The sequence below is a fragment of the Psammomys obesus genome, unplaced genomic scaffold, assembly GCF_907164565.1.
Source record: "Psammomys obesus unplaced genomic scaffold, mPsaObe1.curated_primary_1811, whole genome shotgun sequence".
Taxonomy (NCBI): domain Eukaryota; kingdom Metazoa; phylum Chordata; class Mammalia; order Rodentia; family Muridae; genus Psammomys; species Psammomys obesus.
This window is the reverse complement of record NW_026596117.1, coordinates 26,665,925-26,692,328: the sequence shown is the minus strand read 5'-3', so window position 1 is coordinate 26,692,328 and position 26,404 is coordinate 26,665,925. Positions and strand designations below refer to the sequence as shown.

Genomic DNA, 26,404 nt, shown 5'->3' with positions numbered 1-26,404 from the left:
CCCACTTGAACCAGCTTTACCCCCTTGTATTGTGACAATCTGAAGCCAACCGCCCACTGTGACTTCGGCTCTGTCGGACAGTGCCCTACAAACCCCCACTCCCAACGACTTGACATTAACTGCTCATCCTTGCTAAAGGAGCCTCAAAAGCATGCTTCTCAAGTTCTGTCACTGCCCTTATCTTTGCTGCCTAAGACTTAACTTCTTCCCAATGGGAGCTATTTCATTGCCCCAAAATACTCATCAGCAGTGCAAATGCTCGGTTTTCCTCTGTTAAGTTTATTCCAGAGCTGTTTTTCTCTTTGTATTCTAAGAATCATAAAATGCATATTTGCCTGGGCCTGGTAGAGCATGCCTGTGATCTCAGGAGTCGGGACACACAGGCAGGGAGGAGACTGCAAGTCTGTGGCCAACTTGGTCTAGACACACACACACACACACACACACACACACACACACACACACTTGTTCAAAAAAGCTAAATAAAATATTTTATTTCAAGTGTTTGTTAGTAACAATTAAACACTTGAGTGGAGTTACAGGGTTTTTGTGGACATCCTTATCAACTTATATCCTTTGGAAGCTATGACAGGCAACAAAAACAAACAAACAAAAACAACAACAACAACAAAAACCCTCTTGTTTCTGTCACAAAGAGGTTGTTTAGTCCAGATCCTAGTAGGCAGGACTGTTTAAAAGATCTTACATCCCTGAGCTGCCTCTATGCCCAAGTGTCCTTGACTAGAGATGAGCTGGCAGAAGTTGGCACAGCCTCCCAGGGACCAGGGCAAGGCCAGAACAGAGTCCTAAGGGCCTGGCAGATTTGCTAGCAAGGAGAGGAGGTGAGAGACAGGTATGACCCCATGCTGCTTCACTACAGAAAGCAGGACATCAACCCCTCCATCGCACTACAGGAAGCTGGGAAACACAGCCATTTTCCTCACTAGCTATAAAGTGTGTTTAGTGAATGGGTGGAAGTTATTTAGAACGACTGCTTTGAATGGTGCTAAAGACTAACGTTAACTGAAAAACCCACAAGCCTCAGTCCTGCTGAGCTCATCCGTTTTTGACTAATGGTTGCACTGTCTTTCTCCACTCATCAACCGCTCCACAGCAATGAAGGGACGAGAATTAAATGCATCGCCATCACTCCAAGCAGGATGGTGCACACCCAGGATCCTAGAACTCTTGAAGTTGAAGTGAAGGATTAAAAGTTTGAGACCAAACACTGGGCTACACAGCAAATCCTATATCAAATAAACTAGACAATCAAAAGCATCCATGTTTCCAATGTCCCCAAATAATTCTTCACCTTGAACATGCTCCATTGACATTAAGTTTCAAACCAGGGACAAACAGCTAACTGAGGTGCCAAAGCAGACCTAGCCTCCAGGTTCTCCCAGAATCCTTCAGTCTCTACCTGTTATAGGATATGGCTGGCATACCTTGCCCTCTACAGCCCAGAGGCTAGGCTGCCCTTCCCCCAGAGGCTTTTCCCTATATAATCCAGAAAATTTGGTTTCCTGGTCCTTTTGTATTTTTGGCCTCCTGGCTATTGGCTACTGCACCTGGTTCGCCTTTTGCCCCATTCCCTTTCTCTCTCTCTCTCTCTCTCTCTCTCTCTCTCTCTCTCTCTTCCTCTGTCTCTGTTTCTTCCTCTCCCCACATAGCTCAGGGTGCTGACCACTCCAGACTTCCCTGGTATATCTGCCTCTGGCTATGTCTCTCTTTATCTATAATAAACTTTCTCCACCAAAAAAAAAAAAAAAAGAGCAGTCTATTCTAGTATAAGAATAGCCACACAAACCACCCAGACTCCGATCTCAGTTAGATATGGATGTTTTATTGGAACGCCTTTCCAGGCTGTTGGATCAGGGCCACAGTAAGGACTCAGGAGCCTAACTGTGACATCTACAAGTTCTCACAACAGGTTTTTATAGAAAGAACCAGTGCAAAAGACATGGGGAGAGCAGTAACACCTTTTGGCTAACCGTACAAAACAATATTATGTTTTTGTCTAACTAGACAAAGTGCTATCAGCTAACCTTTAAGCTGAGTGGTCCTAAGTGAGGTAAGTGAGGCAGGGCTTAGGGGCTTCTAGAGAACATCCAAAGTGTAGCCAAGTGTAGATAAGAAGGGCGCAACCAGAGCGTAGCCAAGTGAATAGATAGCAAAGCATGAGTTATAGCATTATTGAATAAAGCTGGTTCAAGTGGGCCCATCAGATAGCATTAAAATATAAGCTATGAACAACTGCTTCCAGGAAGCAGAGTTGAAAAGTTTAAAATTTGGAACTTAATTTCACCTTAGAAACAAAATTGAAGCTGACTACAACGACGGCTACAGCTTTGTCTCAAAGAGCAGGCTGCAACACAGTCACGTCCTTTCACGTATGAAGAAATGAGATAACCAAAGCAAAAATTATGCTCATTCCAAATATGATTCGAAACACCTCCTTTTAGACCTACTTGTAAGGACACTTACAATGGCATGAATCCTTACCCCTTATTTATTTTCTTTTCTTTTTAAAATGTGACTTTAATTTTTAAATTTTTTAAAAAGATTTTTAATTTTACTTTATGTGAGTGTTTGCCTGCATCTATGTATATTGAAAGATCCCCGGAGGGTATCTTTCGTCTGAGAGACCCCCTCCCAAGGAACAACGAGGCCATTCGGATGCAAACAGCAAGAGGCTTTTATTTTGATACACGGGTACCCGGGGCAGCAGAGTCACTCGGAGGACTTTGCGCGCCCCCTGGGTGGAAAGCTGGGGTTTTTATAGGGTTTTAGAGCAGAAGCGTGAGTACAGAAGCGAGAAGCATAGTTACAGGGGGCTGATTGGTACATTCAAATGAGACCACAATTTGAGTCAGAGTTTGGCAGGGACACCAAGATTCCAGGAACTGGGTGGTCAAAATGGTCATGATGACCCCTTGACGTGGCCCGTCACCTGTTGTTTTCCTTAGGACCCTTATCTTAACTGGAACAGTCTCACAGATATCCATGAGGGTGATTAACACAAACTGTTTTTAGCTCAACTGGGGCAGCCTGACCGCAGATATCCCAAGTGGGTGACACAGCTGGGGGTTTCTTAGTAATTTTCCAGTTCCCCACCTAGCCTACAGAGTTTCTCATAGCTATGTTTAACTTAGGGTGAGGCGGGGGTCTTTCATATATATGCTATGTATGTGCCTGGTGCCTTTAGAAATCAGAAGTGGGTGTCGGATCCCCTAAAATGAAATCTCAGCAGACAGTTGTGATACCACGTGGGTGCTGGGAACTGAGCCTAGGTCCCGTGCAATCGCAGCCTGGGCTTTTAATCCCCAAGCCATCGCTACAGTTTCAATCTTTTTTTTTTTTAATACAGCTAATACTTGGTATGCTCAAAGCTCTGAGACAGACAGTTTGAAAGGCTGAATACATTATGTAGATGTGAATAATTCAGAAAATGTCTTTCTTTTAATGTTTTCACCCATTGTGATTTCAAACTTCTAGAAAAGTCCCAAGAACCTCCACAGCAGGTTTCCCTTCACTGCTGAGCCTCTCTGCTTTCCTTATTCTGTTCAAAGCTCAGACTTGTCTACAAGGTGCTGCTTTGGCTGCTACTTTTAAGAATAAACCACTTGGAAACAACCCACGCTGCTTTATTCATAAGAACTCCAGGGTGTATGTCCTAAGACCATTCTTAACAAACAAAACAAGTATAATTCTCAAGGTCGGGATGTCTAACACAGAAACATTAAACAAAAGCCAAAGCTCAGATTTAATCAGCTGACCTTCTATTGCAATCTGCCTTAGGTTTATGTTGTTCTGTTTTGTTTTCCGGTTTTTCGAGAAAGGGTTTCTTGAGAAAGGGTTTCTCTGTGTAGCCCTGGCTCTCCTGGACTCTCTTTGTAGACCAGGCTGGCCTCAAACTCACAGAGATATGCTTGCCTCTGCCCCCTGAGTGCTGGATTAAAGGTGTGAGCCACCCCTGCCCACCCTCCTTAGGTTTTCTTGAGGCAGGATCTCTCTATATAATCCAGGATGCCTAGAACTCATGATAGATGCTCCTGTCTCAGCCTCACCTGCTGGCCCCAGGCATGAGATTACACATGTGATCTATGCCCTGCCCATCTGCAGTTTGTTTGTCTGTTTTTGAGAAACAGTTAGGCTGATCAGCAACTTCTTGTGTAGACCAGTACAGCCTTGACTTCACAAAGATCTACCTGCCTTTCCTCAAGGGTGCTAGAATTACTGGCACTCCCAGTTACCTTGCCTTTTGGAGGTTCTTAGAGAGTGCCTGCATTTTGCAGTTAGAATCTAGGATTCCCCCCCACCTCCCCGTTTAGAGTAACAAAGAGCAAAGCACTCAAGGAATAACATAGTTCAAGTTTTCTCTGCTATAAAATGAGACTATTGAAAATGAGAAACGGAAGCAAATGCAGCACACGCGCAGACATTTGCCAGTCAGCAGAGCCATGGACACCGAGGAGGACTGTGCCTGCTGGCTGAAGACTCAGGAAAGGGCAGGGCCTCTGCTGTGGGCTCTAGTCCACAACCTGAGAACCAAGAGGCTACATTTCCTTGGTTTTTTAAAGTTCATTTCTTTATTTTAGTGTGTGTGTGTGAGCGTTTGTGCCACTGTGCACCACTGGGGGTCAGAGGACAACCTGGAGCAGTCCATTCTCTCCTCCCATCACTTGGGTTCCAGGATTGAACTCATCAACAGGCTTGGCCACAGGCCCCTTTCCTCCCTGAGCCATCCCGCCAGTTCCAAATTGTCTTTTATAACAAGTCTCTCCTTTGCTCCAGGACCCACAAGGAGGATGCATTGCATCCTTTTCTCATGGCTGGTTACTGTCCTATCAGCTGACATCTCTGCCTTTGTTGTGTTCAACGGTCTTACACGAGGAATAGGAGCCCAGGCAGGTGTCCCTCAGCTGGACCCTGGGTCCAGTCTTCTGTTGGAGAAATGGCAGAGCAAGTGTCTGAAGGGGCAGACTCTTACTTGGCCCTATTTTGAGAGATTATTTGAAGTAGGCTCTTCCAGGTGTCCCCACAGGAAGTCTATTCTTCTTACTTTGATGGGGAATGTGTCACTTATGCGAAGACTCTCAGCCTCTATGCAAATGTTCCTGTCTTAAAGTTTTCAGCCACTTGTGTTAGCATAGCTCATAATTCTTGCCGTGATGGCTATAAAATAGTCAATAAAACATGTATTTGAATATTTACTTTTTTTTTTTTTCCCCCAAAGATGACTTTGTTTTTCCTCCTCAGAGCAGCCCATCATCTAAAAACACAGAAAGGGCCGGGTGTTTGCCACAGCAGAATAGCAAGAAGCACAATTCTGCAGAAACCAATCCTGGAGCGTCTAAAGGTGCTGAGGCAGGAGCATTGCAGAGTCTGAGGGTAGGCTGAGCTACTTCCAGGGGAGCCTGAGTTACTTAGAGTTGTCCTGTCTCAAAACTACAACAACAACAACAAGAAAACAGCTTTGGAGGCTTGGGAAACGAGCGAAGTTGAAAAACATTTGCCACACAAGCGTAAATTCAGGACCCCAGCACCAACACAGAAGTCAGCATGAGAATACATAATCCCAAACTCGGAGAGAAACAGCTCCTGGGGCTGTTTAGCCAACCATTCTAGCCCAAGTGGCAAGCTCCAGCTTCCTGAGAGGCTCTGGATCAAAAAGTAAGGTGGAGAGGGATTGAGAAAGCCACCTGACATCAACTCCCAGACTTCACACTAATACACACACACACACACACACACATGCAGATGTCCTCACAGAAACACACACACATGCATGTGCACACAAACATACACACAAATGCACACACAGACACATGCATACACATTCCTTGGCCTGGGTCTGCAGAGATTTAAAATACACACAATTGACACACTGACTGTTCCAGAGGGATGAAACTGGCACCGTCGCTAACCACCTTTTACAAATACACATCTATCCAAGACTTGTGCGTGAAAAGGTTTGTCTGCTGCCCACTCACAGGGCACGCTGTTCTCTGAACGTTAAAGACAAGCATTAGTACTATTAAAAGGAAAGCTTTTTATCTCAGCACATCTCTTTCTCAGAATGGATTTCCTGGAAGGTCTTTATTGACCCAGAAGTTTACTGTTGTTGCTAAGGCAAGTCAGGACAAGTTAGTGTGTGTTCTCCTCTGCCTCTCTCAACCGTATCTGAACAGGTGCGACGTCACCACTCTGCTAGAGTGGGATGAGTCCGTACCTCATCCGGGCCTTAGCTGAAAGACGGCCACCACAGGTTTGCCAGCACTCCTTTGTGTGTGGGCATTTCCTTGTGTGCTAGGTCCTCTCCATGCAACAGCCCCACCCAGTCTTCATCACAGACCCAGAAGACAAGTGTTACTATAATCCTCACTTTGCAGCTAACGGTGACTAGGGCCTGTTGGCAGTCAACTTGGCTGAAGCAGTTTAACACGAAGGGAAAGCCTGTGTTGGCAGCGGGTTAGATCCATTGCCCTGGGTGGAGTGAGCTCAGCAAGGTGTCTCCCAGGAGAGCCAAAGCCAGCACTGCTCACGTCAGCAAGAGGCTGGCCCTGGGTCCTGGGGTCACTGCTGCCCTGCCCTGTGTTTTGCACCACAGGCTCTTCGGCTACTTCCAGCTCAGGCACTTGGAGAGAACAAGCTGATGCAAACTCAGGATCCCTAATCACTCACTCTGAAACTCACACTCACTCCTTAGGACATGTGCAAATGTGGAGGTCCCAGAGCTGGGCAGTGCGGGTATGACAGGTGTCAGGCTATGGTGGTGCTTGGCTCCTGAAGCCCACTACTTCCTTAAGTATCTTCTCTTTCCTCTCTGGATGTGTCTTATTCTGTCAAATCTTTCTCTGGTTCGTCACTTTTTCTGCCACTCAATTAAACATCACTTTCAAACAGGGATGCTTCCTTCTGCAAACTAACTTTACTTTCATTGTTTGGGATAAAGGAGTGTACGATCACACCCAGACCTAAGCTTTTCTTTACCTGAAACTTGTTCTATACAAGCCTGGCCTTGAACTCAGATCTGCTTGGCTCTGTCTCCTGGATTAAAGGTGTGTCATCCCGCTGATGGCACAAGCCTTGACCTTGGCACCTGGGAAGCAGAAGCAACTCTGTGGAATATCTGTAGCTTCAGGGCCAACCTGGTCTACATAGGGAGTTCCAGGCTAGCCATAGGGATATAGTGAGACCCTGTCTCAAAAAAAGAACTAGAAGGGGTCTGGAGAGATGGCTCAGTGGTTTAATAGCATTGCCTGCTCTTCCTAAGGACATGGGTTCAATTCCCAGCACCCACATGACAGCTCACAACTGTCTGGAACTCTAGTTTCAGGAGTGCTGACACCCTTTCTCATACACACACTTACAGGCAGAACACCAACGTACATAAAATAAAAATAAATAAACCATTTAAAAAAAAAAAAAAGGAAAAGAAAGAGGGGGGCTGGAAAAAAGAAAGAAGAACTCTACTAGATGGCCATAGTGCTGTATGCCTGTAATCCCAGCATGAGCTTTGACAACACTGGGAAGCGAAGCCTGGAGACGCCCAGTGTGGGCCATGTGTTTCCATACTTCTTAAAGTTACTAGTTTTTGTTTGCTGTCAGTTTGGCTAGAGGCTGAAGGCGGGGCCTCCTACACACTAACACCCTCTCCACCGCTTCCATGCATCTTTTTCCCCAAACACCAACTTTTCTGCTTCTGGGTAATGGGAAAATTTAAGGTTGGTTAGCTGTTTCAATGGGCCAAGCGATTTATAAACCATGCAGGATTACTTTTTGCTTTCGTTCTTTCTTCCTTTCTTTCTTTTTTCCTTTTTTTTTCTTTTTCTCTTGACAAAATCTCACTGTGCAACCCAGTTTAGTCTGAGAACCCACCACGACCCTCCAGCTTAAGCCTCTCAAATGTGGGGATCACAGGCATATAGCATAGCACCTGGCACATTCTATTTTAGCTTTAGTATTGATATTATCAGTAATGATGTTATTTTTATCTTGCAAGCACATACACAGATGATAATATGTGAAAAAAAAACAAAAAACAAAAAAAAAAAACCTCCAGAGAGCAGCAGAGGCTGATACAGCCACAATGCAGAGAATAGCTACAGCTGCAGCTCAGAGAGCAGCAGAGGCAGGTGCAGCTACAGCGAAGCCCAATGCCCCTGCTCATCTCTGCTCACACATTACACACAGAGCCATAATTTTGTTTTCCTTTTGAAAAATGCCAGCATAAAGAGCAACCTAGTTTCGAATGCCATGCATGAGGTGGAGGAAGAGTATGTTTTTCGGTTTTGCTTTTGTTCTTTCAGCAAGCACAAAGCTTGGTTTGCAGTGGACACAGGAATTCTCAGCCATCGTGAGGCAAAGGGTATAGCTATCTCTGTAGATTAAAAAGCCCGCTGCTTTGGTTACTACATGGTTTTTCCAAAGTTTAAAAATGAGACTGAGGACTGGGGGTGGGGGGCGGGTTTGAGAGATGGCTCAGAGGTTGAGAGCACTGGCTGCTCTTCCAAAGATCCTGAGTTCAATTCCCAGCAACCACATGGTGGCTCACAACCATCTATAATGAGATCTGGTGCCCTCTTCTGGTTACATGCAGGCAGAACACTGTATAAATAATAAATACATAAATCTTAAAAATAAAATGAGATTGGAGCTGCCGGGTGATGGTGGCATATGTACACCTTTAGTCCCAGTGACTTAAGACAATTGAATTGCTCTGCTTGGCCTCAAACTCCAGCAATCTTTTCTAATCTTCTGGCTCATTCTGTCTTTACCTAAGTTCTCTCTCTGCAATCTATTTTTCTATTACTGTCCCAGTAAAACTGCCTCCTCCTCTTCCTCTCTCTCTCTCATCATTGCCTCTTAAGTATCTTCCCTTTCCTCTCTGGATGTGTCTTATTCTGTCAAATCTTTCTCTGGTTCGTCACTTTTTCTGCCACTCAATTAAACATCACTTTCAAACAGGGACGCTTCCTTCTGCAAACTAACTTTACTTTCATTGTTTGGGATAAAGGAGTGTACGATCACACCCAGACCTAAGCTTTTCTTTACCTGAAACTTGTTCTATACAAGCCTGGCCTTGAACTCAGATCTGCTTGGCTCTGTCTCCTGGATTAAAGGCATGTTTGTATTCCAGCTGGATCACACAAACCTAGAAGGTCTTTGGGTATGATTCTTAAAATTCCTGTACACTTGGGAGGCAGAGGTAGGTGGATCTCTGTGAATTCCAGGCCAGCCTGGTCTATAGAGTGAGTTCCAGGCCAGCCTGGGCTACACAGAGAAACCCTGTCTTAAAACAAAACAAGTGCAATGCCAGGATCACGGGACCCTCAGAAACCACCAGGAGACAACTTGATACAAGAGCAAGAGAGCTTCATTATGAGAGCGATTGAACTCAGGACCCAAGTCTCATTGACAGAGCAGTAGAGAAGTGGAACCCTGAGCCCTGAGTGAGCAGCTTTTAAAGGGAAAGACTGTGAGCAGGGGGTTTCCATGACAGCAAGCAGAGGGGTTCATGCCTTGAAGTTACAGGATTGGGTAAAAGCCATAGGGGCGAGTTGACCTTTTATATAATCACAATTGCCATTCTTCTAAACTACATCTGGAACATTGGGGAGAATTTTCCCAACCGATTCTTATTGATTATTGCCAGGGAGATTGTCTCTATTTTCTATGAAGTATTTATTCTGTGATATTTCCTGGAGGGTGTTGTGTGCATGCCTGTGATCCCAGCACTCAGGGAGGCAGAGGCAGGGACAGGCACATCTCTGTGAGTTCCAGCCAGCTTGGTCTACAAAATGAGTCCAGGAGAGCCAAAGCTACACAAGAAAATCCTGTCTTTGAAAAACCAAAAAACAAACAAACAAGCAAAAAAAAAAAAAAAAAAAGAGAGAGAGAGAGATTGGGGGACTCCAAGATGAAAACAACCCAGAGAAATTGGGAGACACCCCTATTTCTAACAAACCTGACTCTAGATGGTATGAAATCCAGTCCTGGAAACTGGAAAAAAGAATCTTCTCTTTTTATGATCGCATGGCTTGTTTCCAGAGTGAGAAAAATAAGCTATACATGGCTTAGAGCAGGCAGCACCATCTGACATCCCCGCAGGCCTAGTCAGTGCTCCTATCTCAAAACAAAGCTGGATTCCCATTAGTTCTGTGAGCTTCCTCTGCACAGGCTCCAGGCTGCACTTAAGATCAACCTGTAGTTTGGATGTGACCATGTGGCATGTTAGGGATGGGTCATAGTTGTGTATCCAGCTTCCTCAGATTTCAAGGTTTTTCTTTTTGTTTTTTTAATTAATTCTTTTTTCTAAAAAGATTTATTTATTTTTAATGTATCCAGTGTTCTGCCTGCACATAGGCCTGCACACCAGAAGAGGACACCACATATCACTATAGATGGTTATGAGCCACCATGTGGTTGCTGGGGATTGATCTACAGGGCCTTTGGAAGAGCAGCCATTGCTCTTAACCTCTGGGCCATCTCTCCAGCCCCAGGTTTCAGGTGTTTATGGTGAGGTTAGAGAAAGGGAAGGAGTAACGTGTGTACCTTTGTGTGGGGTGGGGAGGGCTGAGATGGGATCTTGGGACACAGCCCAGTTTGATTGTAAACTCAGACCCTCTCTACTCTCTCTGTGGTCTGCACCATCTTATTTAGCACATCGTATCTTATAATCAAACTGCAGAGTCCTCTCCACTGCCAGATATAGCCAAGGGGCAGAAAACACATTGGGTCATGGCTTACTGCCCCAGGCTGGGATTCAACCATGGTCTTTTGCTTGCTACACAAAAGGTCAGCCACTGCACTACAAACAGAGCATTTGGCAACTGCAAAAATGTCAGCATCAGTCAAGTTCTGGCAATCACAAGAAAGCAGTGGCAAACAATGCATTAGCATGCGGCATGCTTGTATACCAGTCAAACCATTCCTGACACTAAAATTTTAGAAAGACTTCATTATTACCTGTGTGCGGGTGGGAGTCAGGGTGTCTCAGTACAAAGGTCAGGGGTTGCTTCTCTCCTTCAACCATCCCCAGCACCACACTTGGGTCTTCAGATTTGAGCCAAAAGTGCTTTCACCCACTCTGCCATCCTCCTTCTCTCATTTTCCTTTTCTAAGACAGAGTCTTCCTGCTGACCCCAGCTGAGGTGACACTCACCCTCTAGACCAGGCTGGCCTTGAACCTGCAGCAATTCTGTCTCCACCTTTGATCGCTGAGGTCACAAGTATGCATTGCCACACCCAGCTTGAATTTAGAATTTCGTATGACTTTCATGTGTCATAAAATTGTCTTCCCTGTACGTAATAGAAAGTAAAAGAAAGGTAGAGGAGAATTGGGGTTGGCTGGAAAGTGGCAGGGCATGCCTGATTCTTTGACCCTATTCTTACGCCCACCATCTCCCTATATTAAATTTTATACTTCTAGTTCTTCACTAATGAGGAGCCACATAATGATGATGATGATGATGATGATGATGATGATGATAGAGAGAAAGGAAGAAGCAACAGCTTTACAGTAAGTGGTTCATTTAAAACACTAGGAAGTAGCCGGGAGTGATGGCACACGCCTGTAATCCCAGCAGGGGAGGCAGAGGCAGGAGGATCTCCATGAGTCCAAGGCCAACCCGGTCTACAAAGCCATTCCAGGACAGTCAAGACTACACAGAAAAACTCTGTCTAAAAGAGGGAAAGCAAAACAAAACAAGCAAACAAAAACTAGGAAGCCTATTTAGGGAGCGAAGATTACATCGATTTCCATGCACGTGAGCACACCTCTGTATTTCTGTTCTTGGGGTTTTGAAATCCTCAGTGTGAAGCAGGGCCCAGTGAAAGGCTTTGCGCACAGACCTGCAGCTGATTCTCCTCATCCTTTTATTGTCTCTCTTTCCCATATCTCGAGTTTCTCCAGGCGGAATACAAAGGGATATGTACATTGTACCTCCCACGTGCCTGGCCTAGACGCAGCAACACCTGCCTAGCCCCCACCACACCTGCCTAGCCCCCGCCACATCCACAGGAAGTAGGTGATTTTGCAAAGGGCTGCAGAGAAAACCGTGGTTCCCGTTTGTGATGAGAAAGCCTATGCTGGGCATCCCTGGAAAGAGGAAGGGGGAGGGCGTGTTTAAAGAGAGGCCTCACCCCGCCTCCTGCCAGCCCCGCCTGCCCCACCCCAACCAGGTTCCAGCCCAAGTATTTAAGAGGTTATTGGAAAGGTTTCCAAACTGAGGCAGCATCAGGTGGCTCTCTGACGTAGCCAAGAGGTGCTGCGTGCTGTTGGGCAGAGGATGTCCAGGGCAGACCAGGGAAAGGATTCTCAGCCCAGTGGGAGCGAGATGAGCATCGAGCTGAGGCCAACAGCCCCCAGCAACCAGGGCCGGAGCAACGAAGCCTTCCAGGTGAGCAGGGCTGACAGGGACTGGGGAACCTGCTGTCTTCACATCTGGCAAGCTTAGTAACAGGAGCCGTGGGTCTCGCTGAACTGCGACAAGAACGTTAATTCTTTAATAGGTACACTTTAAACCCATTCTTTCTTTTTCCGACTTGGACTCCTCTGGGTTGGTAAACCTGAAAAGCCTCTTTCAAGGTCTAGTGTTGATCTGGACTGCCCTCGTCACCAGGGGAACAAGCTGCCTTCCTCTCCCTTTCTTGCCCCTGGTCGAAGAGCAAGTTTCGGGATTTACCATCAGGTCCCTTCCCCAAGATCTGGACAGGGGAAGAGAAGGGACCTCAGCCCCCAGTGGAGGCAGCAGAAGCCGATGGGTTCTCAGTCTGAGTGGAATGTAGCCAGGAGCCTGCCCAGGACAACCTACTTATGCAAAACTGCGTCCTTAGCCAAGACTACTGAGTGATTAATTCTCCTAGTCTTGGGGCTGGGTGCCACAGGTGGCCCGAGAGGGAGGCCAGTCCCTGACAGCCTGCCAGGAGCCTGGGTTTGAGTTGCTCCTTGTTTGGCATGCAACATGAGGGCTTTGAAAGACAGGAAGGCTTAGCAGCCCCTGGGCTTCCGAGACACTTAATGGGCAGAGCACAGCTTTTAAATGGTAACACAAGCCATGGAAGGGAAAGTGCTTGGCATGAGCCCGGTCTCTTTCACCATCAAGTTACCTGCCCTGGTTTGGTTGTCACAGGGGTGCCACCCCATAGTTTGGAGGTATGAGGAGGCCTGCAAGTTAAAATGATAAAACACAAGTGGACAGGAAGATGGCGGGAAACGTGATGTCTGTTGTGTTTTAAGTTTCACATGCTTGGCCTCTCACAGAAAAGAGGTGAGGCATCCGGAGGACATGCTTGAACGCCACAGTATGCATACTGTTTTATCCCTTGGCTGTGTACTGTGGAGAAGCGACCAGAGAAGACAAGGGGCAGGGGCTTGAGGGCCAATGAATCACTGCAAAGTGACTAGAGACAGATTGACAGATAGGATGTCGGCCTTGCGGTTCATGTGTACAGACTTCTCTCCAAACCATCTCTGCTGACAGGCTAGTTTGGTCTCCTCCCTGAGTGCACCATGGGAGGAAAACCTGAGGGCTCCATTAGGAAGAGCAGGAGGGTAGAGCCTGCTTTCTCTGCAATGTCTTCGGTTCAACACTCTGAGGTGACACGCACAGCCCAGTGGTCTACCGCAGCACAAACAGGGGCAAACAGGGTTCCAGCTACTCTTTCCAGAGCTTTCTTTACCAGGGTTTGGATTGCTTTGTTTATTTGTTTGTTGTAGACCTGTATTTACTAGGCAGGATGGTTAGCTGCCTCCAAATATAGTTGCCAGCACTAAGAGGGAAGGTAGTTCAAAGAGAGCCAAGGCATTTGCCCTCAAGAAGCAGAGCGGGGCAGCAAGTCACACAAAGATACAACACAAAACACAGCTTGCAAATCAGCCTGGAGTTGATGCTGAACCCACATGGTGGGAACCACCCCACCAGCAGAAAGCCAATCAGTTGAGCTTGAGGGGCGAAGAGCCTATCTGTCCCTAGGCCTAGGGGCATTAGAGAGGAATGCAAGTCTGCAATGCAGGTGGGGCAGGAGCAGGGCGGCGAGGAGGCGTGTCATCCCCCCACCCCCCTTAATGTGGTCTCCATGAGTTTAAGAGGATGTCTTTATTGCCAGATTGGTTTTTCGTTTGGGTTTCTCTGTGTAGCCTTGGCTGTCCTGGACTCACTTTGTAGAACTCACAGGGATCCTCCTGCCCCTGCCACCCCCAGTGCTGGGATTAAAGGCTCGTACCACCACACCCAGCCACTGCCAGATTGTTGAAGACGCCTCTTACGACCACGTTGGAGGATGGCTGTGTGGATGGGACACCAGCAAGAAGCCCGCAGGCAGTGGCTGCCAGGGAACAAGCTGCTCAGGGCAAGGAGTCAGGGTGAGGACAGGGTGTGAGATGTGCCCTCCGAACTTCCAGTTTTGCTGTTAGATAGGATCAGAATGCTACCTATGTCAGGACTGTTGGGACGATACCACACTGTAAGGAAGTGTGTGCACCACACAGGTGCTTGTGAGAACCAGTGCCTGGCACATACCATAAACATATAATAAGAGCAGCAGCCACTTGGCGCACAGCTGGGGAAAGTGAAGTTTTCTAGCCCAGGGTGTCAGTGTGAAAGACTTTTGTTTAGCAGGGACATCCAAGAGGCAGGTCCGTACCAGGGAAGGGATGAGTTCCATTTGAGGCCTGTTGGCTGAGATTCCATGTGTCTCTATCGAGGTATAGGTCCACAGGCGAGCCTAAAGAATGGGGAAGCTAGAGGATTTGCAGCCGGGAGTGGGGAGAGCCACAGCAGAGCTGAGTGGAGCCCCACTCAGGGCAGGACTGAGGGGAATGGAGAATAGAAGACCACAGGTCAGCAGAGAGCTGAGGGGCAGAAGCTAGGAGAATCAGGTCCCCATCCTCAGAGGCCCAGCTGCACACAGCACACTGATCCCAGGCTAATGCTGCTGTCCTTAACCTGTAGCTATGAATCCCACATGGTATGCATGCTGCTTGTAAACTTTATAGCCAGACACACAAAATGCGCCTTTTGCCTGTCCTCAAACGTATACAAAACCAGTCAGAGCGACGACAAAGGCCTTGTACTGGCCTTTGTGGTGAGTTTTCTAAGATTCCACTGTGGTTTTGTAGACTGCTCTCAGTTCCGGCTGTTGCACTGGCATAAGTTTCCTGTCCCATAAATATTTCTGTGAACGGACAAGTGCATTATCGGTTTGGAGATTTTCTTGGCGCTTCTAAAGTCATTGTAGGATTGGGCACACTTATACACTCTTTTGGAAGAGCAGGAACACTTTGCTCTTTAGCAGTGGAACTGTTGGGCATTGAACTATATCTGTGTTTTGTTTGTGGTTGCCTTGGTGTTTTGTTTTGAGGCAGGGTCTCATGTAGCCAACTGTCCTTGTACTTGAGGATAACCTTGAACTTATGATTCCCATTAACTCTACTTCTCAAGAGTTGGGATGAGGATATGTACGCCAAAACACCGCAATAAAAAGGTCCTAGGGCTCCAAGAGGACTTTGCATGCTGAACAAGCACTGTACTAGCTGAACCCACTAGTAATGCCAAACTGGTTTCTTCTATGATTAGGCCAATTTAGACCCATCAGAAGGGCGTGAGTTCTTGTTTCTCCTCCACAGCTTCCTTCACCAGTTCTCAGTTGGCTTTGTAAGTTCATCCAGTCTGGTTAGTGTGTAGCAATACAATTACACGATTATCAATTAACACAGCACACTGACCAGTTTTATTTTTTTCAGATGTTTTTTGTTGTTGTTGTTGTTTGTCAGGCAATTTTGTCCTTGTGCAAATATCCTCTTCACACAGACCTAGACAGTGTAGACCAGCCCCTGGATTGGCCCCTGGACTCACGCACACAAGTGAGATGCAGTGTGTAAGAAGTGCAAAAGCTGCTTGCCAGTGTAAACAGCTTCTGTAAGTTGAAAGACTGAAGAGCAGAAAGTACACAAGAGGGCAGCAGGAACAGATGGCTGCTGCCAAGCCTGGTAGCTGGGTTCCGTCCACAGGAGGAGAAAAGTGGCTCTAGCCAATTCGTTCCCTCACCTACAACATGCACGCCCACACGCACACAGTCTCTGAATAAATAAGTTCTTTTAAATGTGTGTGGTGACCCAGGTCAACAGTTGCAGCACTCAGGAGCCTAGGACGGGGCATCACAAGTGTGGGGCCACCCTGAGTTAATAGCAAGGTCCAGCCTGGCCTGGGCCACACAGTGCAGCCTTTGGAGTGAGTGAGTCTCAAGGTAGACACGCACTATAAATGAACATGGTGCCACAGGCAGGGGGATCATGATGAGTTTGAGCTCTGCCTAGACTTTATGGTGTCACCCTGTCTGAATGGGATGGAGAGAGGCAGGGAGGGATGCAGGGGAAAATGCGGGCTCTTCCATGGTTCAGTGGCATGCTGCTTCCGTCTCTGAATTCATGAGATTCAGTCTTGTTGATTTAGGGGACCTTGTTTTTTGGTTTGGTTTGGTTTGGTTTTCATATCCTCCATCCCCTCTGGCTCTTACATTCTCTCTACGTCCTCTTTCTCTGGGTTCCCTGAGATTTTATGGAAATATCCCATTTAGGACCGCGTGTTTCAAGATCTCTTAGCATCCTAATTTAACTCCCCTCCTCCTGCGCCACAGGTGACCCTCAGACTTTTTGCTCACTCTGAAGTCAGCCCGGCCAGGTGTGGTTGTGCCTGTCGATCATCCCCACACTCAGGAGGCTGAGACTGGAGGATCATTGAGTTTGGGGCCAGTCTGTGGTTCAATGGTTGAAGGCTTGCCCGGCATACACAAGGGCTTGGGTTCCATGTCCAGCGCCACACACAATGGCAAAACACAAACAAAAAGTCAGCTGGGTGGGGCCCACTTAGGCAAGGCTTGGGGCAGGAGCGGAGTCGGGAAATGCCCGGACTCTGCACACACACAGAGCTGAATGACTCAACAATGGGCAGGGACCCAGCCAGGCAGGTTTGGAAAGCCTGCTTAGCACAGACCAAACTGGAGAGGTCAGGGATGAGAAAGGCTGGAAAGCAGGTGTAGGTGAAGTCATGGTTGGGCTAGAGCAGAGAGATCCTAACGGTCAAGCGAAAGCTGCTCGAAGATTTCTCAGAGCTCAGGGTGAGCCTCACACCAGAGCTGCCTTACACCTCTTCACACATGAATTTAAAATGCAGGGCAGTGACTTGCTTTTGTTATTTGTTTTGTTTTCCCAAAGATACTGTTTTCTCTACAGCCTGGCTGTCCTGGAACTCAGGCATCCTCCTGCCTCTGCCCAGTGACTTCCAGTAAGGGACATTTTTTAAATATTTTTATTTAATCTTTGACAGCTTCACACTTCACACAATGTCTCTTGATCATATCTGTAAAACAAACTTTTATTCTCCTGAGGTAATTGTTTCTTGGAGAATTACTGCCTCTGTCTACTAACCTAGGCCTAGTCCTGGAAGCTTCTAGCCTCTGTACAATCTAACCTAGGCCTAGAATGTTTTCAGCATCAGAAAGAGTCACCCTTTCTTAATTTTTTCTGAGCTCATTGCTAGCTGGTTCAACTCAGCTGTTCTGACTCAAACTCCTCCCCCAGCTAATTTATTCAATCTGTTTTTTCTCTCGGCCTCTGAATTGCTCTGCATGGCTTCAAACTAACTGCAGCAATCTGCTCTAATCTCCTGGCTCCTTCTCATTCTCTGGCTCATTCTGACTTCACCTAAGTTCTCTCTTTGCAACCTGTTTTTCTATTACTGTCCCAGTAAAACTTCTCTCTCCATTGCCCCTTAAGTAGCTTCCCTTCTCTCTCTCTTCTCCTGAGGGTTGCCCGTATCCTATTCTGTCAAATCTTTCTCAGATTCATTTCTGCCACTCAACTAGACATCACTTTCAAACATGGGTGCTTCCTGCTACAAACTAACTTTACCTTAATCATTTGGGATTATAAGCCTGTGCAACCACACCTGGGCCTAAGCTTTTCTTTACCTGAAACTTGCTTCATATACCAGGCCAGCCTTGAACTCAGTTCTTGGCTCTGTGTCCTGGATTAAAGGCGTGTTTGTATACCAGCCAGATCACACAGACCTAGAAGGTCTTTGGATGAGATCTCTTGCCAGAGCAGCCATGCTCTGGATTAAAATTCCTCTATACATATTCAAACCTGACACCCTCCTTCTCTGCCTCTTTCCTGTCCCTATAACATGTCAACAAGTCCCCTCTCATCTTCATGTTTGTTTGTTTGCTTCGGTAAAGAGAGTTTTTAAAATGTCTATTGATTTCTAAAATGGGCATGGGAAGGAGCTTACATGACTGAAATCAAAATCACTTCCTTGACGACCTCAGGAAAAGCATGTGGGGTTAGTTTTTTGTTCAACCGCTCCTGAAGTAAGTCCTCCAGAGCAGAACTTCTTGCACCTCAGTGATTAGGCCCTGGGCAGAGAACACAGCACCAGGTTGTGCAATTGTTCATCATTTCTTGTAGCACTCTATGTCTGTGTCATAACAATACCCTCACTTGCATTTTGTTGTGGTGGATTTTAGAGACCGGGTTTCTCTGTGTAGCCTTGGCTGTCCTGGCTTTGTAGACCAGGCTGGCCCATGAGACCCATGAGCCTCCATGAGCACTGGGATTACAGGCATGTGCCTCTGCACCCGGCTTTAAACAGCTGCCAATTCTGTTCTTTTTAAAATACCAGGTTTGGGCTGTAATGCTTTACCCTGTTTTTCTAGTTTGTCTCATGTGTCTTTGTTCTGCTCTGTTTTTTATCACTCTGGGCCTTAGGTGCCCTCCATCACAGCCACATGCCAGCCCTTATCCTCATAACTATCCTTCTTCCTTCCAATTCAGTTTGCTGTTCTTCTTCTAGTTTCTTTCTGTGAATGGTTAGGTTATTGATTAAAGATATTTTTATGATTTATTTTTATGTGTATGCCTGCAGGTTCATGCTTGCTGTCCTCAGAGGCCAGAAGAGCGTGTCAGGGCCCCTCAAACTAGAGTTACAGACGGCTGTGAGCAGCCGTGTGGGTGCTGGAGTCCAACCTTGGTCCTTGGAAGAGCACACACTGCCATAACTGCCTGTTATGCACTTATGCCTGTCTCCAGCCCATGATTTAAGATCTTTTTCCATGTAATGCAAGCAACTGTAAACACTGAATTTCCGTCTATCCACTTCTTTAGCTTCAATTCATAAGCTTTGTCTCTGTTTTTTAATTTATTTTAAGGCAGTGTCTTAGTTAGGGTTACCACCGCTGTAAACACCATGACAGTGAGTAACTTGGGGAGGAGAGGGCTTATTTGGCTCCCGAAGTTCATCATTGGAGGAAGTCAGGGCAGGAACCGGGAGCAGGAGCTGATGCAGAGGCCATGGAGGGTGCTGCCTCCTGGCTTGCTCCTCATGGCTTGCTCAGCCTGCTTTCCTATAGAACCCAGGACCAGGAGCCCAGGAATGGCCCCACCCACTGGACTTGGCCCTCCTCCATTGACCATTCACTAATTGAAAAACTGTCCCACAGGCTTTTGAAAGCCTGATTTTCATGGAGGCATTTTCTCAATTGAGGAGTGACTCTAGACTGTCAAGTTAACATAAATCTAGCCAGAACCAACAGGGTGTCAGTGTGTAGCCCTGACTGGCCTGGAACCCATTATGTAAACCAGGCTGGCCTCCACCTGCCGCCACCTCTGGTGCTGGGACTAAGGGCCTGTGTTTATCATGGCCAAACAAGGTCTCCTGTAGCCCAAGAAGGCTTGAATTTACTGTGCAACTGCCAATGACCTTGAACTTCTGATCCTCCTGTCTCAGCCCCCTCCCTGAATTTTGCTCGGTGCTGGAATTACTGGTGTGGCCGCCACACCTAGTTTATGAGGCGTTGGAGCTGGAACCCAGGGCTTGAGGCTGCTGAGAAAACTTTTCACTTGAGCTACACCCCAGCACTCTGACTCTATCAATATTCTCTAGTACAGACTCCAGACTTTTTAAGTTTCTTGAGACAGGGTTTCTCTGTGTAGCCCTGGCTGTCCTGGAACTCACTCTATAGACCAATCTGGCCCTGAATTCAAAGATCTCCTTGCCTCTGCCTTCCAAGGTCTGGGATTAAAGGTGTGCACCACCACTGCCTAGCTGACTGCAGGTTTTTGGGGTTTTTGTTGTTGTTGTTTTTGTTTTTTTAATTTTATTTCCTTCACCTTTCTGAACACATTTCTTCCTCAGTATGAACCATCATATCGGTGTATTACAATGTTTTCATTTAAACTTGAACTTAAGAAATATAATATGGCTGTTTTCTCAAAATTTAATTACTCACTCATCATTTGTTTATTGTTTTTTTATTTCGAGACATGGACTTGTCTGTAGTCCTGGCTGGCCTAGAGCTCAGTATGTGGTCCTGGATGGCCTTGAACTTGCAATGATCCCTTTCTGCCTCCTGTGCATTTTGTGGTTTTGTCATTTGGTTGTTATCATCAGTCGTTTCATGACTTGACCAAATTATTTCTTTGTAATCAGTCTTCTTGGTCATGTGGTATGTGCATGTGATAGTCCCAGGATTTCCGAGGACCTTCAAAGCCTATGGGTGGGGGAGAGCATTGGCCTGGCACTCTGGAGCCCTGGTTTCAGTTCACAGTGGGAAGGGGAAGAGGTCTCAACCATACACACACACACACACACACACACACACACACACACACACACACACCTTTTAGACAATTCATTCCCAGGATCTATTAATAAACTTAATGACAGATTAAATCCTGGCATTTTCTGGGGGAGACTGAGTGTACTTTAGCCCTCTGTGGCTGCCCCACCGTGAACTTTCTTTGGGACTGCAGGGGTGTTTTCACAAGATTGTGCTATGTCTTGAAGAGAGACTAAGCAGACACACCTCAGAGCCGACTGTGCTGAGATGCTGTTTTGCTTGATAACCACCTTTGGGCCACTGAAAACCTGCCGTATTTTCCTAGGTTTCTGAAAGAGTGGTTTGGCTAGCTATGTTGTCATGGTGAGAGGTACCGAACACATCTGCATTCTGTCAGGAGGAGGGTGCAGCTGCGGTTTGGAACCAATCACTTTAGCCATGTAAATAGTCACAGGCAAAGAACATCTTTAGATGTTGAGGGAGAGAGATGTTCTCCTGTTCCCAGGAAGTAGGGAGATGGGGGGTGGGGGGAGGTGGTGTATGCATTCAGGTTACACGGGATAAGACCCGGTTTGTTATCCACCTCTTGCTGACTTACAGTCATGATGGCAATCCCTCTGAGGCTCTGCCTCAGGGCCTGCAGCTGTGAGCCTCCTCAGAGGCTACATGTCCACAGCCATCACAGGGCAGGCTGCAGAGCTCTGTGGAACACAGAACAGGACCCAAACTAGCTCCGGTTAGCTTTCTCTTTCCACTCATATAAGGGAACCAGTCCCTGCTGACCAACCTCATCCAGACACCCTTCATGTAGAAGGAGGACACTGGCTCAGAAAACTGGTGGAACAGTTATTCCAAGACTGGAAAAGAAAAAGAAAGGTGTGAGGATCTGGAATTTTCTATATAAAGGCTTGTTGTGAGCAGGAACCTCAAGTCTCCACTGTCCCGTGAAAGTCTGGAACTTAGATGACAGATGTAGGCAGGTAGCAACAGTTGTCACTCAAAGTCAAGGTCTGGATCTTTGGTGACATCTGAATCTACCCCTTCCGTGTACGAGGTGACTGACTCAGCAGCTTAGGGCCTGGCTGTGACTGATGCTCTTATCCTGGGAAAGGACCGTGAAGGAAGCAGGTGGGGAAGACAGGAGGGAATAGTGAAGGTCCTCGAATTCAGGCCTCGAGCTTTGTGTGCCTACCCAAGAACAGAGCACATGACCACCAGGACCAGCTGGTTTCAGGAAGCAGGGAGTGTGCGCGGAGACTCCCCAGGCTTCCCCTCCATCCCTGACTTTTAGGATACAGACCTTTGGTTTTTAGTTTTGCGTGTATCTGTGTGGGGTGTGAACACCTGAGTTTTCACAGAGACCAGACCCCCCCCCCCCAGGCTGGTTTTCGGGCAGTGGTGAGCCATGCTACACATGTTGATCCCAGGCGGGGGATTTGAGAGAGCCTCTTTTTTATAGGAGGAAAAAAAAGTGCAAACTGGGAACTTTCAAAGGAATTTGGTGATGTAAAGACTTGGCAAGTCAATTATACAGAAGCGCACAGCAGGCTAGGTTATCTGTCAGATCATCCTGTCGGAACATCTCAAGGTATCTCAAGATTCCTCAGCAGAAAACCTTATCAGAGTGGGGAGCATGTCAAATTCCAGAAACAGGTTAGGGCACCAGCTGCTTGGATTTCGCAGCAAACAGAAAAGAACTTGTTCAGACCATATAACAAAAATGGATCTTAACTTTAAGATAGGGCCAGGCTGGTCCATCACTTGGATGTTAGGAAGAAAACACCAGACCTCTACAAGAACTGTTCTTGCTCTCAGCTGGGCCATCTCTCCAGCCCTCAAACCTTTGTTTTTGTTGTGCTTTGCTTCCTGAGAGCCAAAGCTATTTGAGTTAAAATATAACTTACACATTCAACAAAGTTTATCGAGCCCTGACATTGTGCCAAGCATTATAATAGGAGCCACAAACAGAAAGCTGTTGTTGGACTGTCCCCAAACAATGACAAATGGCTACAACTCAGTGTGTGTGCAAAATCTATTCCTGGCCCAGGAGAGGCCTTCACCTGGCCTCAGAATCAGGGAGTCACTGTTTCCACCTGTGCCGAGTGAACAGTTGCTGTATGCTTTCATTCTTTCATTCAATCAACAAACTTCACCGAGCAACTACCCAGTGCTAGACAGAAGGAAGACACTGACTAGGCTAGGATGTATGGAGAGTCACTGCCTGAGCTATTTTCTCTGCTGTCATTTTATGAAGCAAATCAGTGCTGGAACAGGAAGGTAGGAGGGGCATGAAGCTCTGGAAATGGACAGGGTAGACTTAGCTCAAGGAACCTTGCTACCTACAAGATCCTAGCCCCTGATTGTAAAGTCAGTAACAGGCTTAAAACTGAATTTCTGTGTTCTGTGTATGCAAGAACATTCTAGAATAAACATGCGAGCCAAACGATAAAGACTTAGAGCTAAAGCAATGGTATGAATTCTCCATGAAGTATGATCAGAAAGCCACCTGCTAACGTGAGGTGATGTTCTTTATGCCATGGGAAAGTGTTGGCCACAGCCCAGAAGGGGACCAGGATGGGCAAATCTGTGACTCTATCCATGGGCCCTAAGTCACACACTCTCTTCACCTCACTTAAACCTTTGTGAACCTTACAACATTTTACATAGTTTCTCTCTGTGTAGCCCAGGCTGTCCTAGAACTATCTGTAGACCAGGCTGGCCTCAAACTCAGAGATCCACCTGCCTCTGCCCTCTGAGTGCCCCCAAGTCTCCCTGCCCATGCCCTCCTACCCCCTGCCCATGCCCTAATACCCCCTGGAATTACAGGCTTGCACCACCACACACAGCTTGAACATTTCTAATTAAAGTAACTGAATTTGGAGTTCCCATCAGATCCTGCTGTGTCAGGGACACTTGCAAAGCGGAAGTTGGAGAGCCTTGGCCTTAATCTGTCAGTCCAGGAAGCTTTGAACGGAAAAAGTATTTCACTGAGACTCTGGCCTGTACAGGTGACACACAGGGGACAAAAGCAGCAGCCACCTGGTGAGCCCTAACAGATCCAGAAAGGAGGAACGGCGACACAAGCCACCAGCATCTCAGGGGCTGCCAAACGCTAGGCTTCCTCTTGGCCCACGAGCCACTTCCTCATTCCCCTGCAAACACAGGTCAGAGAGGAGGAAAGATCCGGGGGGAGCCAGCTAGGGCAGCCCAGCGGGCAGGAAGGGCTGCCTCCAGTGCTCCTGGTACTGTCTGTCCTTTCCGTGTGGCAGAGACCTTGGCTGGATGTGACAAGTGGCCTCTTGCCGACTTCTCAGCCAGGAGGCACTACAGGTGGGAAAGAGAAGAACCACATGCCCGGTAAGGCAGGAAAAGCAGAGGTTGTGTAGGTAGGTTGAGTCAGGCGGCCCCATATCTACAACCTACACACACACACACACACACACACACACACACACACACACACACCACTCAGGCAAGTTTCCTAACTTCTCTGCTTGATTCTCATCCAAAAGCTGTCTCAGCAGTTAAGAGCAGGACCTACGCCTGGAGGACCAGGTTTATCCTGTATCCAGCTCCAGGATACCCAATGTCTCTGCGGGCTCCTACACTGACACGCACATCCCCACACGCACACTCAATTAAAAATAAAAACAAATTCTTAAATAGGTCAGGGGCTGGAGAGACGGCTCGGCGCTGAAGAGCGCCTGTCGCTCTTGCAGACGACGTGTGCTGAACACACATGTACTTCTCATCCAGCACCAGGGTAGGTGGTGCTCCCTTCTGACCCCTGCAGTCACCAGGCACACGCCTGGTACACATCCATACATGCAGGCAAAATACTCATACACAAAGCAAAGCTGATGAATAAACGAATTTTAAAAGAAAACAAAAAGTGAACGAACGCCCTGCATCACAGTGAAACGGAGGCCCTGTCCCTTGCCACAGGGCTCGTGGGCAATGAGTGCCAAGCACTGGCCTCAGCAAATTCTCTGCTATTAACAATGATTTCATACCACTCAGCTGGGGTGCTGTTCAGGTTCAGAAGTCTGAGTGTGAAGTCACTTTCCTCTTGTTGCAAACACTGGGGTCCTCTGAAACGATGTCCCCCGAGGTCCCCCGCCACTCCACCTCCTACAACACCGAGCTCTGTATCCAGGCTCTCACAGATGCTCTACCACTGAGATTTGTCCCTCGCCAGTCTCGTCTCCCTCACTTTTTATTTGAAACCAGGTCTTGAGGAATTAACAATGCAGGCCTCGAATTTATAATCCTCCTGCCCCAGCCTCCTGAGTAGCTGGGACTGTAGGCCTTTGCCACCACGCTTTGTCCATACCCAGCTTTGGCTTCCTCCATCAAGACAACGTGAAGCCCTGAACCTGTGGTCTGAGCCAGGCTGGGCCAGCATGGCTCCCAGCTGAGTCTCAGAGAACTCCAGAAGTCGTTTTTCAGAGGCCTGGAGTATGGCTCAGTTAGCTTCTGTGTCTGTTGTCAGCTTGACACACCAGGGAGAGGAGACCTCAGGGGAGTGCCTCCTGCAGATTAGCTGTGGGCCCCGTATGTGAGTCATCTTCTTAATAGGGATTCCATCTTCCCAGATGTGTCAAGTTAACAGCTGAAGCAAGTTACCATATGGTCATTTCTACCTACCTCCTATGTAGGCAAGTGGTTTGCTTAGAGTTTTTACAGTATTCCGTGTGTTTCTGTCTAGTCTGTATCTATTTAATTAGCAGCCCGTTGGCGTTAAGTATTTGGTGGCCAAGTTAATTCAGAAATCCCCACAAAAGAACTGCTTTCCAGATGTAAGTTGAGGTCAGTGTCATTGAACAGGCAGGTCGGCCCCAACTTATGACGTGTGTTTGTTACTTCTTTTTGAAAGAGAAAGGAGGGAAGGAAGGTGGAAGAGAGAGGAGAAAAGGGAGAGACTGAGACCCCCACTATGTTGCCCTAGCTGGTCTGGAACTCACTATATGGACAAATCTGCCCTCAAACCAAACTGTGATAATCTTTGTCAATCGTCCAGAGGCAACCCTAATTTGCATAGTTTAGGACCTATTCCAAGAGGAAGTGACAGACCGAGAGCATCAGTAATGACTGCCCCTGTCTCCTGGTATCACCTGTGTCTCTCCCCACCTCACACATGGCATCTTCCCATCTCTCACTTGAGCAAATGACTAAGGCCATTGTGCAGGCAATACATACCTGCAGCCCCAGCACCTGGAGGTGGAGACAAGGCAATGGTGTGTTCATGGCCAGAGTTCGTAGGGTCTAGCCTGGACTCTGCCAGTCCCAAAAAATTAAATTCATTGACCTGTCCCTAGTATGCCAATTAAAAAGATAAATGGAGACTGCAGAGAGAGGAAACTTGGTGTGTGCGGGTACATTGGAAAGAAGGACAAATGGCTCATGGCTCATCCTCAAGGATGGTATGAGGCTTAGTCTTAAGTAACGGGAAAGGGGGGTGTGATTAAGCAATCCTGGCCAAGATGTGGTCCCACCCATCACTGACCCTTGACCTGCCCTTGTGTCTGCTCTGGTCAGTCAAGCACTGTGATCTGCTATCAGAACTGTGTGAAATCTCTTCCTGCTCTGGCTAGCGTCAGCTTTCCCCGCCCCAGCATGAGATTCCTGGAGAATTTTAAATTCTGTTAGATAGTGTGATAGCAAAACTGCCTCTCTTTACAATATCTTCTCTACTGCCATATAAGACAGAGAGAGAAAAAGGAAAGAAAGAAAGAAAGAAAGAAAGAAAGAAAGAAAGAAAGAAAGAAAGAAAGAAAGAAAGAAA

General features: G+C 47.1%; 1 protein-coding gene across 1 annotated transcript in view; it reads left to right on the top strand.

The window, feature by feature from the left end:
• The first annotated feature begins 12,293 nt into the window (after nucleotides 1–12,293).
• Nucleotides 12,294–26,404, top strand: part of Slc28a3 (solute carrier family 28 member 3) — a 50,178-nt gene continuing 36,067 nt past the window's right edge. Inside the window, exon 1 of the mRNA XM_055629406.1 lies at nucleotides 12,294–12,404. Within this exon, the coding sequence (XP_055485381.1) occupies nucleotides 12,294–12,404 (111 nt within the window). The remainder of the gene's footprint in view (nucleotides 12,405–26,404) is intronic.